This window comes from Alternaria burnsii, assembly GCF_013036055.1.
Source record: "Alternaria burnsii strain CBS107.38 chromosome Unknown 749, whole genome shotgun sequence".
Taxonomy (NCBI): Eukaryota; Fungi; Ascomycota; class Dothideomycetes; order Pleosporales; family Pleosporaceae; genus Alternaria; species Alternaria burnsii.
Window position 1 is genome coordinate 38,810 of NW_024066132.1, and position 18,551 is coordinate 57,360.

The window sequence follows — 18,551 nt, forward strand, 5'->3', positions numbered from 1 at the left end:
AATACTAGATACACACTTATTCTAGGGAGTAATAATAGTATTATTAAGTATTAACTAGAGACGAATCGCTATTAAGCTACAATAGCAGGAGAAGGCTGTATTTAAGCCTATTCTAGTATATTATAGGCTAGAACGCACTAAAAAAGTTTAGTTCCTAATAATTAGGTAGAAAAGAGTTATTATTATTAACTAAAAGTAATAATACTAATTCTATAAGTAATAGAATAACTAGTTAATAATCTATATAAGAGATAAACTATTTAAGTTAACTATAATAAGTATAATAATAAAATCTATCTATTCTTTATACCTATTATAATCTATTTCTGCTATTATAGGTCTATTCTACTATTACTAATAGTTATCTTTACTTATAATAGCTGTCTTTATATATAGGTCTTATTATTACTAATAGCTCTATCTTAGCGTAATAGTATATTACGTAACCCTCTTTATACTTTACACTAGTTATCCTTTATTATTAGCGCTTATTAAGAGGCGCTTAGTCCTAATTCTTTTATTAAAAGAGGATTCTTTTTATTACTTATAATACTACTTTACTTTAGTATAAACTAAGCTTAAAGAAGTATAGCTTAACTTTATATAACACTTATATAATAAAAGGAAGTAACTCTTTATTACTTTATAATAACTTAGTAATATAAAGTAAATACTATTATCTATAGTTATACTATTATAGATATATTATACTATTATAGATATATTATACTATTATAGATATATTATACTATTATAGATATATTATATATAAACTGTATAGTATTATTATACTATAATTATATACTTAGTAAAGAAATAATATTAGGCTAAGTACTATAACTAAGTATTCTAAGCTGCTTTAGGCTTTTATAACTTATAGTAGAAGTAAATTAAGTATATATACTTATACTAAGCTATTATAGCTTAATAGTAGTTTATCTTTAGTTAAATAGATAATACACTAAAGTAAGTCTCTACTATAGTATATCTAGTATTAGCTTATACTATTATTTAATAGGTAGATTATATACTTCAAATTAGCTAATAATAAAATAAGTAGATCTATTCTACTATAACTTAGATCTAATCTACTATCTAGCAAAACTAAGATAACAAACACTACACAAAGGTTTCAAGAGATTAACATCTGCTAAGTATCTAATAGTAACACTTTTGTACAGGTGGTAGCTATGTCCTAAGGGGGTCAATTCGGAAAAGAGTGTTCTGCACAATAAACAGCATAAGGTGATGCGGGCCTGCCTCATTGTTAGGAGCAATGACTCTGATACGGGTTGGAGTAGAAGCTCTACACCCAACAACTATATTGCAGTCCTCGGGATGCTGAATACTCCCGTTTCCGTACAGGGATCTGTCCAATTGAACGCATGACCAAGCCTCGGCATTTTTTGATGCTACTGAAATGTGATTCGACAGGGCGGTATCGCCGATCCGAGGGGATGTCACCGAGCTTGAATCAAGATCCTAATGCCCTCACGCAGCGTTCACATTCGACGTTGGTGTCGGGAGTGCTTTTGACCGTGACCTTCCGAACTACCTCCTTTGATGCTTGCATAGCTCCAGGCTGAACAATGTTTCTACAACTTTATGTGTATAAGCAATACGAGATCACTCTGAGAATCAGCTTTCTGATGAATCAAGACGTACTTCAAGCCAACCTAGCTAACAAGTACTGTTCTACTGATGTTCGGAGAAAAACGAAGTATTTGTATTCCGAATAGAGCCAAGGATCGTCTGTCAGTGCAGTACATCATAAGATGCCACTGCCTACCATAGTTTGCCGCAACTTGCGGTATGCTAAGGTGGAATGAATAGCCTGTTCCTCGTGAGTATGGGTATTAATGAGTAGTGCAGGTAATCTCCTTGGTTTTTAAAGTTGGTTTAGATCTAGAAACGAATTTGGCTGATCAGGTTGGATACGTACTGTAAGAGATGGGTTCCTTACGACTATATGCATACGAAGTATCTTGAACCATTCCGAGGCCGAGTGCTATCCATTTTGAGTGTCATAAGGTAGGGATGAGGATGGAGCAGGGACCTATCACATATTCACAATGCGGAAGAGACCATGAAGTGAGGTGGACGTGGAGATGTGCCCTGTAATGATTTGCGCAAACGTAACAGTATAGTCATGTGAGAGCAAAGCAATTAAGCAAACACATCCGTCCAAAATCGGTCTCCTTTGACTTTCTTCACCCATTCAGTTGCCTCCTCGATCGTCTCACCGCTTTTCTCAGCGCGTATCTTTGCCATAGCTGCTTCTACCCCAGTGCCGACGACACCAGCTCCACAAAGGTACAGACTGGCACCCTCTCGGAACAGTTTCGTCACGTCTTCTCTGTCATGCCAAATGCGTTCCTGCACAAATTTGCACCCTCCAGATGCCTCTGGCTTGAATGTAAATGCGCGGCGCACACTGACAACACCTTGTTTCTCCCATTCATTGAAAGCCTCGCGGTACATATCATCCTCATCCGGAGCGTTCAGACCATAGAAGAGTAAAGAAGGGCCTACCTCAGCCCCTGTCTTCTTCTTCAATGCTCTCTCAGCGACAAAGGCCCTGAAAGGCGCGAGGCCAGTTCCTGCGCACGCCATAATGAGGGGTGTTTTATCGTCTTGCGGTAGGTGGAAGCCACTTCGGCTGGGCCGCAAGCTGACCTGGACTTGATCACCAGGATTCAACCGCTCTAGATACGTGCTGCATGCACCCAAATAGCGGGCATCTTTGCGTCCACTCTTCTGTGGAGCATCCAGCACACTGTAAGTCAGCGAGCACTTGGCCGCATCTTCTAGTGGTGTGGAGGAGATGCTGTATTGTCGCACACGCATTGGCGTCATTGCTGCAAGGAACTCCGCGAAGGTGAAGGCCGCATCAGGGTAGTCCTCTAGAATGTCGATGAGGGTGACGTTGAGCTTCTGGAAGTTCTCTCGTTCAACCCTTTCCTCCACCTCAGACCGCTTCTTCTTGTCGGCAATTGAGTTCGCTACCGCTGTCATTGATCGCGAGGTGATCGGTTGTCCTAGTTCGACCATACCAGACAGGACATCGTGGACACTGAGCATTTTGCCGGTCGGCAGGCTTGTGTTAGCTTCCGACTTGATGGTAAGGGTGGCATCCCAAGGGAGTCTGAACCTCTTCATAACCCGCTGGACTACCTGAGGAGAATTGATAGGCAGAACGGCGATATAATCGCCAGCTCGGTATGTCCAGCCCGAGGGAAGGAGGACCTCGAGATGCCGCTTGCGCATCGCACCTACCCGTGTGAGGAGGCGCGCCTCTGTTACCTGTGCGAGCTCCATCTCTTGCCTGAGTATGTTGGAACGTGCCGAAACATCGATCTCCAGAGGCAAAGCCTTGGTAGAATTGTTAGCATTACTCTTCTGGCCACCAAGCTTTGGCCATAATTCTTTGTCTTCCCAATCGTCGACAAAATCGAAAACGTTGCCAGACGTTACGTCTAGTGCCACACGCTCGGTCAAACGTGTTGCACCGTTCTTTGACATCGCATCGTCTACGAAGGTAGGAACCTTCTGATAAGTAGAGACCCATTCCTCTGTGCCATCGGTCAGCAGGCTCTTGACTGCTTGACTCCGAACTTACTATTGCCCACACCAAACACACAATACTGTACATCTTTCAATTCTTCAGCCGGATCCGATTTTAGCCATTCCACGAAATGAGTCGCGTTGTCAGGCGGGAGTCCTTCATAGCTAGCGGTCACTATTACGACCGGGACATCTTTACTCAGCGATGACACTGCAGAGTCGAGGCCTTGCACTTCTGCTTTGAAACCATTGTCTGGTGCAGAAGCGGCCAGTGCTTGTGCAACAGCTTCGCACGTTCCTGTGTTCGATCCATAGAGAATACTTAAAGGCTTCAAGTTGCTTGTATCGACGTCTGATCTTGCATGCTGATCCGCTGAAGCCTGATTCTTGGTTACTGTCTCTCCAGACACGATCCCCGCATGCTGAAGGAAGTCCGGGTTCCTGACGTGTGCTTTGATATAAAAATCCTGCGGTTTGATTGTCAAGCTTGTCTTGATGAGGAGCGAATACGATGGGTGCGCTTTGGAGAAGCGGAATGTTTGCAGTAACATTGCCACTGTCAGCAAAGCCTCCTGCCATGCGAAAGGGCGTCCAATACAGGCTCTAAGTCCATTTCCGAACGGCTTGGATTGGTTAGTCAATGTTGAGGAGAATAATAAGCTACAAGAATAGATAGTGGTCGAGACTTACCTTCCAGGAATTAGGTGGGAGATCCGTGAAAGCCTTGCCTTCCATACGCTCGGGACGGAAGTCTTTGGAATCGTCCCCATATACCTCCGGGTCGCGATGCAATTGCGCAAGCATGACTGTAGCGAATTGCTTGTCTTTGATTGTATACTTACCACCAAGCACTTGGTCCCCCTTGGCTTGCAATGTGAACGCTGGGGCGGTCGGATGGAGGCGCAGAGTTTCGCGCAAGCATGCTTCGAGATATGGTAGCTTGCCCATGTGATCCACTGTGACAGCGCCTTTTCCGATGACGGAGTCAACCTCTTCTTGAGCTTTGCGATACGCAGCTGGGTTTTCAAGAAGTTCGTAAAAGAGGAAAGAAAGCATTCCTGAGGTCGTTTCGTGGCCTATGCCAGTCAGTAGGAGCGCGCTTCCGAACACGTGCTTATAGTTTTCGACTGACCAGCAATTAAGAAGGTTATCATGTTGCGGATGATTGTTTCATCGTCCAGGCCTTCTCCAGTCTTTGGGTTGCGTCCTAAGATCATAGAGTTGAGAAGGTCCTTCTTGTCTGTCGGGTGGGAGCGACGAGATACAAGGAGTTCCTTCGATATCTCAATCAACTTGTCTATGTCTGATTGGAACACTTTGTCTTGCCCAGTATAGACCATGGAAGGCAGAGGCAACCGGCGAGACCGTGCGAAGGATCCGCTGAGGGTACCCACCATCGCATCAACAAAGGGGTGTTGGTGTTCTCGGTAGAACGAATTGAAGCGATCTCCCATAGCACATCTAGTTGGCAAGAGTAAGTCGTAGCGTTTGTGTTCCTTGAGTGCAGAAAAACGTACAGTGCTATCGAATCAAGTGTCAGACGCGTGAAGTCATCAGACACGTTGATCGGTACATCGTCACCAAATCTGGCCCACCTGAGTACCATCTGGCTTGCAATGTCTTGCATCTCTACAACAAGCCATCAGTCTTTGCAAGTTCTTTAAATATGGACAGAACGGCCACCATGTAGTTGACATACCTGGAAACATGGCTTTGATGTTCAAAGGGCCGAATGCCGGCATCAAAACACGATGTGCAGTTTCCCAGTTGTGTTCTCCAGGAAATGCTGTAAACAAACCATCGCCGGTGGCGTGGCGGACCTGGGCAAGAGGACCAGTAACGCCCTTTTGGAAATTTTCCTCGTTGAAAAGGTCTTTAGCTAAAGCATAGCTTCCCACGAAAGTTCTTTCTGCTGGAAGCCATAGTCTGAATATGGGACCTAAGAAGAACCATTGGTAAGATATTCCTTTACTTTGTGCAAACGAGACTCACCGTGTATCGCAGCGATATGTGCCAGGCTTTCATTAGGATGCTCAGGATCAATATCCATAACATTTCCAAGAATAGGGTATCCATGTGGGCTGGGAATAGGCTCCATGGTTTGATAAATGGATATTTCAAGAATAGGTATGTTCTGCAAGCAACAGCACGCAGTTGGGGTGTCGATTCAGGAAGCAGGAATGATAGCGGCACAGGATGCTTTGGAGGGAGGACGATCGAATATTTGTACGACGAATGGTCTCAATCATAAGCTGAGCAACCTCCGAAGAGGCATTTCCTGCGCTAGAATACACGATTAGTAGAAGAGATTCCGATGCGAGCCAGAGTTGACGATTAAAGGCCCGATATTGCAGATGCACTAAGAAACTTGCATCATTTGATGCGACGCATGCATACTTACCTAGAGAGGTTTTGACGCAAAATCCCATGAGGAGATATCTCATGACGCTAACGCACAGTGGAACCGGGCAACCCACACTATAGTCAGCTCTGGGGCCGGTTGTGCAAGTCCGGGTCCCGGTGGGCGCTAACGGCATCGTCGGAAGAATCCCATACTATGTGTGGCCACTAGAGAGCTTTAGGGCTGATCAGAAACTCTGGGTGCGCTTATTCTCTGAAGATCGGCAGATACCTACTGTGAACTATGGTCGTCTTAGACGACCCACCCCAGCAACCCTTGCGCGGGTGGTATTTCGGCCGAGCAATCCACTGTTGCGTTCTTCGCATTACGATTTCCGCACCACAGCATAACTGGTCTAGTATAAACAGAGGCCCCTTCCTTGTTTACCTACTAAATCTGCCCTGGACATTCTCTGACAACTCATTAGCATTTTCTCTTCTATCCGTACACAAGATGGCTGCTTCCAAGACTCTCATTGCCCTCGACGTTGGACTAAGCAAGCCAATTCGGGGCCTCCCAATGTCAGACATTATATCACGGGGGGAAATACTGCGATTTTCGCTTGACGACTCGAATGAGCCAACTCAGCCGTCTCTGCTGCTTTCCGACACACCCCAAGTTGCCCTCCCTGATGGTGTTGTCTACAGCAAAAAGAAAGACCTCTTGTACTATACCAACATGGGTGTACCTCCTCTCAACGATGGAAGTGTTTATTCGCTCTGCCCAGATGGATCGGATCTTCAGGTGGTGCTTTCAAAAGGCCAGATACACACTCCAAAGCAACTTGCTCTGGATGACACAAACGACAAGCTCTACATCTCTGACAGAGAAGGCCTCCGCGTCTTGCGCTGTAATTTGGATGGTTCGGAGCTGGAAGTTCTCATTGAAAATGGAGACTTCCACGATGCGGCTGTCAATCGTGATCAAACCCGCTGGTGTGTCGGCATTACCGTTTCTCCTCGCAGAGGTCTTTTCTATTGGACGCAAAAGGGCCCATCAAAGTCAAACACCGGGAGAATTTTCTGCGCGTCGATCGAAGGTTCCGGCTTGAGACAACGAACGCTTCTACTTCAGAATCTCCCTGAGCCAATCGATCTTGAGATAGACGAGGCTACAAATACGCTGTACTGGACTGATCGTGGCGAATTGCCTTACGGAAACACCTTCAACCGTGTGAAACTGGAAGAAAGTGGCACTCGTATCGATTCTGGGGGATTTGTTCCCACACCAGGTTTTCAGCACGAGATTATCGTGCAGAACTTCAAGGAGGCCATTGGGCTATGTCACGACAAGGATAACAAGAGATGGTACGTAGCTGATATGGGAGGAACCATCTGGTTCTTTGACGAGGATGGTGGTGACAAGGTCTCGGTATTTTCTGATGAGAGTCGGTCATTTACAGGTATTGTTCTCGTATCCTAGGGCTAGTTCTGCAAGAAAATTCACGATGCATTTATACTTCTGGCCAATAATAGTCTACAAATATGCACTCGCTATGACATCTAGGGGAAGCCTGCCAAATCGTAAAAATCTTCCGTTTGCATTGATCTACTGCAACATTTTTGTGTAAGACTCGGAGTTCTCCAGAAGATGACCTGGGGGCCAGGAGCGCTACCAACAGTACGTAAACTACCACCTGCCTCAACTTGCCTTTCGATGTCGTCATTCCGCTTTAGTGCTTTGTTCGACACCAAGCACTCCCCGCTACGTAGGCATCAGACTCGAATTGTGACATTGCCCAATACCACAAGAACGTTTTCGCAAGACATAATCATTGGGGTCCTACTAAAAAACATTGCTGAGCATACTAAGCCCATGTCTCATGATTTGACATACAATAACCTACAGGACCATGGGTCCAGTAAGGATTGACGTCGGGATTGTCAAATCGAACAACTGGTGATAAGATGGTATGTTTTCCTCCGAAGTCTGTCTTGTCGAATGTTACCATGTATCCGTCACGACGCATAAGGTCTGTGTGCTTTGCCCAAGCTTCCCCGAGAATGTACAAGAGATCCTCCACATGTAGGTCTGGGGTCATGGGTTTGAAATCGAATTTATCCTGGATGGCCTTCACCGTTTCTGGTGAATACAATCCAAATGGTTCGGTCAGCTGTATAGCATCCACCGCTGTCAGAACAGAGGTAGCATGATACGATCCGCCCTTCGTTGCTCGGTCGCGCAAGGCAAGCAGGACGTCAACGACACCCACAGCTCCGGCCAGCATGTCAGCAATGGGAAGAGAAGGAAGCACACTGACACCCTCATCAAACCCATAAGCTTTGCCACAGACATATGAGCACCCGGACGCAGCGTCCGCAATTTGTTGAAATCCCGGTCGTTCGGCATAGTACCCATCTGGACCGTAGGCATTGAGGTCGATGTAAACGATGCCCTTATTACGTTGCTTGGCAATCTCGACCAGATCGTAGAGACCGAAACCCTTCCGCTCAAGAGAGCGAAGGCGAAATGCTTGTATGATAACGTCCGCATCCGCCATGAGGTCGACTAACGCTTGTCTATCCTTCTCGTCCTGAAGGTTCAATGCGTAGGTACGTTTTCCGGCCGTAAGAGTGATACTAAGAGGCTTCCAAAGAAATCAGGCATAGGTGTGAATAAAGGGCTTAGCCACTTACCTGAAGATCTGGAAGATTGGGGCTTTGAACTTTGATAATATCCGCTCCAAGAGCTGCAAGCGCCGTTCCCATTGCTGGTCCAGCAATTACGCGAGCAAGCTCAACGACTTTTATACCGGCCAAGGGCCGCGAATCGCTTGACTGAGGGAAAGGGACAGGAGGTAACGTCGAAGTGCCCTTCACCTGCGCGGAATCTATCAAGGGGTGCTTAGCCAAGGCTTTGCCCATCATAGTTTTCCTCCAATGTTGTGGTGTAAAGCATGTCTGGCCACAAAATCCAAGCTCCATATTCTTGATATCAAGCTCGGCTGCGGAATATTTTGATATGGTGGACGAAATCAGCTCGTAAGCCTCAGTACGGTTCTTGACGGGCGCTTCTCCGTCAATGCCGTAGGCTTTGAAAAAATCAGGAGCATTAAGATTACTCATAATCTGGTACCAAACGTGAGAGTCCTTCGTTGGGTAGATGGCCCACGAGCGAGTGTACATGTCGTTCTTGCTCACACAACCTTTGTCGACATCCACGCCAACTTTGGTTAAGGTACCGTTGTTTTTGATTTCAGCAAGACCTTTGCCATCAATGGTAGCAAGGGCCACAGTGGCGGGGTACAAACCACATTTATCGGTGTCGATGTATATCTTACCGGTCTCGATGCCCTTGAGGGTGCTGATCTCTTTGGCAAGGATCCCAATCATTGCATGCAGAACGGAAGTCTTCGTAGAGTATGTCAGATAGGTTGTTCTCAAGTCGACCAAGAGAAGTATGCTTACAAGAACCTGCGCTTTGATGGGTCCTGGGATGATGGTGAGATCGTCTCCTGAGAACACAACGTCGTTCAAAGTAGACTCTTCAGTTGTAAAACCTGGGGTGACGCTTGCAAGGTATCTCAGTAGCCTGCGTGAGTCCTCAGGTACGCCGATGAATTCATTGTCAACGAATGTACCGGGACCGAAGACGTCTTTTGTTGTAGAATGTGCGGGCATTGCAGAGTTTGGTTGGATGTTGAGGAAGCGTCAATCAGATGAATCAATAGCAAATATCGATAGATGGATGCTGTACTGTAAAGGATATTGTGAGGACCTTTATGCAGTCAACCGCTCGTTTGCGACTATTAAGTATGTTCGGAGAGATTCAAGTGTGGTAAGCCGACCATGCACCGCGAATAGGCGGCCGAGAGGCACCACATCCTGTTGACGATAGCTTGGTGCCACTAATGCCGCCAGCATTCCTGCCGTTTAGTCATGAGTGGATACCATCCGACGTACCCGTGGTCTATCACTGAAAGCGATGCAGGGCGGCAGTAGATCGGTGGTTCGATACCGGTTCGGTGCCGGTCCAGTATCAGTCCATCGCCGGTCTAATATCAATTCACCGCCATATTGAATGCGCAAGGGAGTTGCGTGCGTTAGACGATGGAACCAATAGTATTAAGCCTCGGTTGCTCAAGGGCGCATATCATTGGTCTGTTGGGCCGCTATCCTTTCAGCCAATCATCATAGTTGCCAGTCGCCTCGGCGATGAGATCAACCACTAATGATTGAAATGACCCAAAGCGGCATTTGGTGATAGCTGCATAAGGAATTTCTTCAAATGCACTTGCCAGTGGGTAGGATTCAAGGTCAAGCTTCCGCATGGCAAGCTTCGATGCTATTGGTGCCCGCCCATCTTAACGCCCGTATGCATCTCCGGGCGTGGCGGACGGTCAAATTTGATCTGATACTACATTTAGTCGCGAAAATTCTCTAAACTGGTCTATTGATGCTCATTCTCGTATCCAGTGGGGCGTACAAACAGATAGCCTGATGCAGGTTGGCAGGTTGCTGATCTGGATGATCTAGCTCGCAGATACGCTTGTGGGTTTGACGTAATGTCCGACTTGGGGCATTCCAATTGAGTAAGATATTTGGTCTCGTGGTGAGATAGTGTCGCATATAAGTGATGGGTTTTGTAAAGCCGCTTATCTTGAAATTCTGTTTGTACTGAACAGCAACAACATATAAAAAGCCGCATATCTCGATAAGCACGGCACACCCACCAACTCTTTGTGAATTCCTTCATTTCGCCACTGTAGACTCCAAGATGACTATTCGTGCAGTTGGTATTGTCGGCACTGGCGTCATTGGAGCGTCATGGACAGGTCTCTTCCTCGCTCATGGTCTACACGTATATGTGGCAGACCCAGCTCCTGGAGCGGCAGAAAAGCTGGCTGCCTATCTGGAAGCCATTTGGCCAAACATGGAATTGATGAGCCTTGAAGAAAAGTATGTCTTGAATTTCAATCCATCATTGAGACGTACACTAACATTACCACTCCTGTTAGTGCTTCTCTTTCGAATTATGAATTTGTTGGCCCAAGTCTTGGCGAATTCTACAAAAAGGTAGACTTCATCCAGGAGGTAAGAGGATAGATTCAGATATTGCGATAAAATACTGAAGCAGCCACGCAGAACGCTCCTGAAAGGCCAGATCTCAAGACCAAAATTCTTGCTGACATCGATGCAGCTGTACGACCAGAGATCGTGATTGCTTCTTCGTCATCAGGCATTCCAAGCTCGAAATTCATCAGTGAATGTCGCCATCCAGAGCGAGTACTGATCGGTCATCCATTCAACCCGCCTCACCTAATGCCGCTCGTGGAAATTGTTCCCCATCCAAAGACAAGCACTTTGGCCATTTCAAATGCACTGGAATTCTATACATCTGTAGGACGCCGTCCGGTTCACATCAAGGAAGAGATTCCTGGCTTCGTTGCCAACCGTCTCCAAGCTGCCCTTTGCAATGAGGCCTATAGCCTGGTGGCCCGTGGAATAGTCTCAGCCCAGGACCTAGGTGAGTACTTACAGTCAAAATCTGTGTACACGTGTTGATCGTAAACATAGATGCCTGCGTCACCACCAGCTTGGGACCTCGTTGGGCGATGGTCGGCCCTTTTTTGGCAAACGCGATGGGAGGCGGCGGCGGAATAGAGGGTTTCAGGCATATGATCGAGCATTTGGGACCTGCGAGTCAAACCTGGCTAGCCGATATGCAGGCCCATAAGTTCGATTGGAGTGCGCAAAGCGTCGATGCTTTGGGCACAAGTGTTGCGGATGAGCTTACGGGCAAGGACATGAAGATACTCGAGCAAAAGCGCGATGATGATCTTGTTAAGTTCTTCAAGATCAAAGGTAAGAGGCGCACAAGCTTCAATGGTATGTCGCTAGACTCTCGATAGCTACGCCAATTTACAGAAGCTGGCCGTATCACTTTATTAAGCGACAGAGTAAACAGTCGTCCTATATTAATCTATCAACATCTTTTCCTTTGGGAATTTGCAGATACCGCAGTCTCTATTGCATGATTAGCATACTCACTTATCCTGTAGCTTCACTAATGACCGTTAGCCTTCTGAGCCACGGTGCAGAACATGACTTATCGATGTCCCGTTCCTTGTACGCACGGCCGTTGCCAGCCCCTGTCCATATATCGAGATAGAAAGTTATGGTCAGTCATTATCAGGCTAGTTCTGGCACGCTTAAATGAGGCTATTTCTCTTTTAGATCGAGCTTGCGCGTGATCAGTACAACCGTCAATTAGTTAGAATTGTCCCATTTTGGCTGAAGACGACTGTGCATCCGTGACTAAGCTGGACTGGAGATATGATGACGAGAGTATAGCTGCTTCTTTAAATTCTTCGGCAGTGCAAAGATGCCAGTCGGACGACTTCGTCGCTGGAGAAGAGAGTACCAACATGGAAAAGCTGATGTACGATATCAAAACGGTTATTGCTTCCTAGACGTCAATGAGACCTGGGTTTAGAATTCATATGTTGTGGACCTTGGGAGTTTAGTCGAGAGGTTTGACGGAATGATTGGAGCAGTAGTGTCAGATATCTTGACATTGAAGCCAAAGATGACAGGGTACAGTAGTAATCTTCGCGTATGCTTTAATTGAAAATATTCAGAAAGCTTGCTATTTGATGATGAAGTTAGGTTCGCATATCTCACTGATTCTCGCCCTGTCATGAGACCAGAAAAGAAAACTCGTTCTGCATTCAAGTCTTTGGGAATGTCGTACAGGAAGTACCTCACGCTGCGGATCAGTTGGAAAAACTAAGCGTTGGAGGATCCCGTGCTTGTTCAAGACCAAAGGATGTGCGGAAGGCAGAAGAATCGGTATTGAAATCCAGGAGTTGCTGATCGAAATAGTTCTGGAGCCACTCACTCTCGTCTATTGTCTGAGTGGCGGTAGTCGAAGCACCCGTTCCGCTCTCGTATTGCGCCTCAACTTGTCGAAGAATAGACCGGCCGGCCTCTATTGTGGCGCTGCGAACACTGCGTTTTTGCTCGAGGTTCAACATAAATTCGGCCAACCGTCGTATAGTTTCGACTACAATATGGGTATTCATGATGATGTCCGGAAGAGCACCGAGAGTTTTCAAAGAAAACGATGCGCATTGTGATAGCAGAACACATACGAAACCAGGAATGTAGCGCAATTGATCTCTCCCGTATGGACCTACCTCATCTGGAAGGTTCAGAAGATTTACGGCCGCATATATGCATCTATTGACTGCTTCTGCATATGTAGCACGGTCCATCATTGTCTCAGCCTGTGGAATGAGGAATCTGTAAAGACAGAATCTCGTGTAACGGAAGAAAAATTCGGGATAGAATGCCATTACGGAGCCGAGAGCTTGCAATTGTCAGCAAATTGTGCGCCCACGGAACGAAAAGCACCATACTTTGGAAGGGGTTTATCCATAATCTATGCTGACAAGCCTCTAGTGCACTGTCAATGTCATCAACCGTGAGCCTCTTATCCCCAGATGTCTGGCTCCCACGGAAACCGAATTCACACCACCATTCCTTTATCCCTGGGTCAATATTACCAAGCTAACAAATGGTTAGCCCGTGCACGTGTGCAGGCAGACGACAGCAACCTGGGGTTTCCACTGACTGTGTACCATATCAAGCAAAGCTCGGCGTCTGCAACAAGCGCTTGGACGGTCACCTCAGACTTGAGGTCTTGTAGTAACATCGGGGAGGCTCTGATTGTGGCATCAGGACTTATAGTCGGCGGTGTTCCTGTAATCATTGCCACGCTAACGCTTCAGCTTTGCCCGTGTCAATCAGCATTGGCAGACTCACTGGTGGGAATTCGAAAACAACCAGAGCCAGACGAGATAGAATTGCACACACTGGTCAGATCTCTGCAACAATTGACCAGACTGACTGCGCATGAGGACATCGTTCGCAGTCTTGAATAGCTCTATGCGAAAGGCATAGGACTCGCAAATCGCTTTTATCGACCAGAGATTGAATACAGAAGTGACCTCCTGTCTTGGTAGACTGCAGGCTGCCTCGGGACGTGCAAAGTTATACAGAATAATCAGTACCTGCATGTCTGTGAGCTGCTGTGCAGATGTCGCAGGCTGTATCTCTAGCATAGCTCTTGAGAAGTCATTCAGCCCTTTCTGCATTGCAATACGCAAACCAGAATAACCTGCGATGTAAGCGGACGAGACGTAGACGATGCATGCGGCAAGGTGAGGCTGGTCGCTCACGATCCTTTCATGGTTGGTGTAAGCATTTGGATCTAAGACCGGGGCTGTGGGGACAAGCCTCTCTTTGAAACTAAAGCCCAAAAGTAAGTCATGCATCGTGCGTAGAATAAATGGGAATAAATACAAAAGTATCCAGTCCGCAGCCTCCGCAGCCGATACATAATCTGTGGCAGACCAGTAAGGCCGCGTACGCAGACTAGGCTCATATTCGTCTTGCGGACCATGACTCCTAGACGGACATTCGGTAGACACAATCGCTGAGCCAAGGAGTCTTTGCGGGACTGCGGGCCTTTCACTAACATTGTCAGGCGGGATGGTCTGGGCAAAGCCCGGCCCTTGCATCAGGTCAAGGTCAACTGCGGGAATAGCGCAGGCTTCGGTAGTTGCATTGGGATTGTATGGCTCTGTTGCGACACATCTACGACCAAGTCTGAGACATCGCTCGCAGGACCCTGACGTAGTCTGTGTGCATCGCATCTGTCGCGAGCATTAGGAAATACAGATACGCAGCAATGAATCGAGTACGTACCTTCATTCGACGACATGCCACACATGCCGAACCGGGCGGACGCCTTCGGGAGGCGGCAGACATGATGTGCGAAAGAGAGGGCCAACAGCCATTGCCCAATTGCAATAGGCTGAGTGTGGAGGTATGGAGGAGAGGCAGAACAGCTTCCTTCGGCGGAGCCGGGTCCGCGAGCCTTGCAGGCAACTATGCACTTATGCTTGGGTATAGCGGGGTATGCGGCCTCGCGTCGATCGCTCGGGCGCTTAACCTCAATTCCCGTATGACGAATCCCTGTGTAGCCATTCGCATCCAGCTCCGAACGCTACTGCTACCATCTACCAATCTCCGGCGCCACATAGATGCCTGCCGCTATCCTCTCCAAGGACAAGTGTTGCCCACTGAATAACCTGGCCAAGATCGCATCCTTTTGCACATGCTGTAAGCCATGGAGTCAAGCGTTGCTCGTAGTAGCGGCGCATCGAAGCAAGCTCATCGCAAAGTGAGGACTGGATGTACTGTCTGCCGTGAGCGACGTATAAAATGCGATGAGCTGAGACCCGCGTGGTAGGCCACTCTCAACCATTTCAACCGCTACTGACACTTCACAAGTACACAATGCCGACGGCTTAAATCCAGGCATCTTAGTGCCGCGAAACCATGCATCTATAACGACAGCGATGTGGGTCAAAGCTCAACCCGGATAGCCGCTACATTGCATTCACACGGAGACGCAAGACTCAAGGTGTGCGCACAGCCTCTGCCTGTGCCGCGATCACTCAGTTTCCCCTGGCCAGTCCCTACCACCGAAATTGAGCAGAGGCTCCTGAGTCGTGTGCATTATGCTTATCAAGATCTGTCTACTACCGGCATCTCGGAGCACTTCACTGGATGCAATCATTTCTCTCGGTATTCGATCTGTCCCGCTGGAAGACAATATCCGGGTATTTGGCTGCTGGCTAACTACATCAGTCTTATGGCCATGGCCGCCCATAATGAGCCGCTGCGAAACTCGCTTTACAGTATCGGAGCAGCCAGCTTGCTTCCTGTAACTCACGATTCGTCGCTGCGCGCCGCCGAAATTCACTATCGGCTCAAGGCGATTGATGGCATGCAAGCCACGATACGTGAATTGGGGGTTAGATGCTACAGCGTTGAAGAAATGTCCAATGTACGGCAAGGTCTTCTTGGATGTGCAAGACTTCTATCGTGGTATGCTCCAGACAAGTATGCATGACGCACCCGCTACGTTTCTCTCTGTTATTGGCTTACGCTAACTCTCGTTCAGAGACGAATATGTTGGTCTCTTAAGAGGTTCTGATGCTGTAAGTGTACCGTCGCTAGATATAGATGCGCTCGTCTCAATACTCGCTACCGAAACGACTTTATCACTGACCAGACTCGACAGCTCGACCGATCACTATCTCAACGGGATCCTGAGACCATTGATCCGAAGATGCAGAATTTCCAATCGCCATCCAAGCCTGATCAGGTGCCGGAGACCCAGGGACATCAGCTCCTGGACCAGCTGCAACGGTCAACACATTATCTAGCAAGACGTTGCAAAGATGATGAAGAGCTTCGCGCAGCGGTCACAGAGCTTGGCTGTCTGGTTTCGAATTTTCGCCATTTCTCTCTTCAATATAGCTCTCTTGAGGACGCCCTAGGCACCATGTACGCCGCTCGTAGCTGGTTGCGCTTCGTTCCCAATGCCACAAGTCGCCTCGCAGCGCGCGACCCTCTTGTGATATTGGTTCTCGCACACTGGGAACTACTCACCTACATCATGTTGACGATGGTGTCATGTGATGTGCGCGCCCTCTCGATGCAAGAGAGGGAGAGGAGCGTCATCAATCTGCTACGCTGTCTCAGTGACGCGTCCCTGCTCCAGCAGCAGCCTATTAACGCTGTCAATGTGAGGATAGCTAACCAGCATAATAAAGCTCGTCTCAAGTGGGTGGCAATCGCCGAGTTGAGTTTGCAATCGTGCGGCGCCAATACAACGCCGCAGCCTGGTATGGTGAGCAACGAACATACATGCTAAAGAATGGTTGGGCGTACCGTGATAGACCTGGTCAACGCTACGCTGACCGAGTCCTTTCATGGGTCAGACGAGATAGTGTATCGTCTTATGCGCATCGCGGCGAGCAAATGTGGAAAGACATGACCCAAGAGTGAGCTATGCCCAATTAAAAAGCATTACGCAGCGTGTTCACCAACTTGGCCTTCGACTTGTTTGGTCACCCTACGTCAGGACCACCTAAGCTACGATATCTTGCATTTTTACCGCTGTTCCATCGTCACAAGAAGCGGGTGGTCAGTGTTTGATGATTTACCTCTAGTCATGTTGTCATGGCATGTATGAGGAATCCACTCAGTGCCACCAGACGCCTCGTTCATGCACCTTTTGTCGGAGCCGGATTGCCGGTCACTTAATCAGGTCAGCACGGGTCCTAAACCTAATTTGACATATGCTGTAGTACCGCGACCCGAGCAGCTGGGTCGACTAAAGTACTCTATGAACGCTACCGAACTGGGACTAATGACAGCACAGCCTTGATCGCTTTGGGTCTGCGCGCTACTAAGCTGTCTTAACGCACCTCGTTCCTGCACGTCTTTTCGGGTATTTCGGTCGCGTCAACGTCTGGTGGGGCCGCTGTCTGGAAGCGGGACAACGTTAAAGCTCCCGCATTGATTTTCCTTAGCGCATCTCGTTCATGCACGATTATTCGGGCAAATCATCGGCACTATCCATATCCGGTGGTGCATTGTGTCAAGTTCGTAGTAAGCCTTCGTCATCACTGGCATACTGGTTTCCTCGGGGTTGGTAGAATAGCGAACCTTGCTTTCACCAGAGGGGTACAGTTGACTTCGTACCATGATATCAAGGAGTCAATCCAGAAGCCGAAACGTTTGCGGAATGAGGCTCGGGAATCTGCAAATTGGTACTGCATAGAAGCAAAGCGCTTACTAACAAGAGTTGCTCCACCGTTCCGCCAATATTGAAGATAGTTCGTACGCTGTGTCTTCCAAAGTTCAATTCAGGACAGAAATTGAAACTGACTCTCTGAGTGATCAATTTCTTCCTGACTCTAGAAAGAGTAGATGCGGCAGCGGAGCGATTTAGAAATGACAAGAGAAGGGCTTTTGCACCAAGGTTTCGTCCATGAGTATATTTGCATGCGACCCAAGACTGCCAATGACGTCCGATTTGGGATCAAGTCTCCGTATTATCAAACAGCCCATTGTTCTCTTGGCAAGCCAGAACAGAATGATTATGAACGACGGGCTCATTTGGGGTTCAACGGCTCATTTCCCGCTTCGTATAGTGGGTGCCTGGATGGTGTGCTGCATTTTTCACGTTGTGTTGCATATGTTGGATAGTTCCTGCTTCGCCAGAGCATGTTTGGCATTAGATACCTCCGCTCCGCCTACGACTAAGCAATTCTACAAATATCGATTCTGGACCCATATGACTAAACTCGTAGTTCGACTGGACTTGTCCAACCTCCTGTGGATACAGCCATATCCTCCGTCATCTGTAAGAGATCAACTTCTGCCAGGGGAACATTGGAATAGTAAGAACCACGTTTCGTGGGTCGCTAACGCAGAACCGACAACACGTCGACCACCACCAAAGCGTTACTGAGCATTTCTGCAATCGTTAATGAGCTACGCCCGTTCCTTGTGCGTCACTTAGGGCTTAACCCACTAGACGGGTGCGGCCAGATAAAGCTTGCGCAGCTTGCTAGAGACCTTGTCTCTCAGCGTAATGCCCTTTCGGGCCGTCGATTCTTAGGTTTGGCTAGGTGATGCCCTCGCTTTGATTTCGAGTCGCTTCGAGGACGTGTTGGGGGCCAAACCCTCTGCGCTTCGGCGAGCGCAGGCAGAATGCTAAC

The 18,551-nt window shown here is 47.7% G+C and overlaps 5 protein-coding genes across 5 annotated transcripts; 3 read left to right on the forward strand and 2 right to left on the reverse strand.

Annotated features, from left to right (window-relative positions):
* Window positions 1-2,166: 2,166 nt before the first annotated feature.
* GT037_010910 (p450 monooxygenase) lies at window positions 2,167-5,662 on the reverse strand (the record flags this gene model as incomplete). The annotated part of the gene is made up of 7 exons (XM_038935957.1): window positions 2,167-3,572; window positions 3,620-4,187; window positions 4,255-4,640; window positions 4,697-5,025; window positions 5,082-5,193; window positions 5,264-5,503; window positions 5,557-5,662. The coding sequence occupies 7 exons, from the start codon at window positions 5,660-5,662 to the stop codon at window positions 2,167-2,169; spliced, it is 3,147 nt and encodes a 1,048-aa protein (XP_038781328.1).
* Window positions 5,663-6,418: 756 nt separating this feature from the next.
* On the forward strand, window positions 6,419-7,387 carry GT037_010911 (uncharacterized protein; the record flags this gene model as incomplete). Its single annotated transcript, XM_038935958.1, has 1 exon — window positions 6,419-7,387. The coding sequence occupies one exon, from the start codon at window positions 6,419-6,421 to the stop codon at window positions 7,385-7,387; it is 969 nt and encodes a 322-aa protein (XP_038781329.1).
* Window positions 7,388-7,772: 385 nt separating this feature from the next.
* GT037_010912 (alpha methylacyl-racemase protein) lies at window positions 7,773-18,191 on the reverse strand (the record flags this gene model as incomplete). The annotated part of the gene is made up of 10 exons (XM_038935959.1): window positions 7,773-8,552; window positions 8,602-9,560; window positions 11,301-11,387; window positions 11,444-11,601; window positions 11,956-11,971; window positions 12,806-13,276; window positions 13,326-13,476; window positions 13,541-13,685; window positions 13,732-14,217; window positions 18,130-18,191. The coding sequence occupies 10 exons, from the start codon at window positions 18,189-18,191 to the stop codon at window positions 7,773-7,775; spliced, it is 3,315 nt and encodes a 1,104-aa protein (XP_038781330.1).
* On the forward strand, window positions 10,682-11,816 carry GT037_010913 (nad-binding domain protein; the record flags this gene model as incomplete). Its single annotated transcript, XM_038935960.1, has 4 exons — window positions 10,682-10,863; window positions 10,923-10,998; window positions 11,050-11,431; window positions 11,482-11,816. 4 exons carry the CDS (start codon window positions 10,682-10,684, stop codon window positions 11,814-11,816), a joined length of 975 nt encoding a protein of 324 aa, XP_038781331.1.
* Window positions 15,635-16,696, forward strand: GT037_010914 (uncharacterized protein; the record flags this gene model as incomplete). The annotated part of the gene is made up of 3 exons (XM_038935961.1): window positions 15,635-15,879; window positions 15,941-15,977; window positions 16,061-16,696. The coding sequence occupies 3 exons, from the start codon at window positions 15,635-15,637 to the stop codon at window positions 16,694-16,696; spliced, it is 918 nt and encodes a 305-aa protein (XP_038781332.1).
* Window positions 18,192-18,551: the final 360 nt, after the last annotated feature.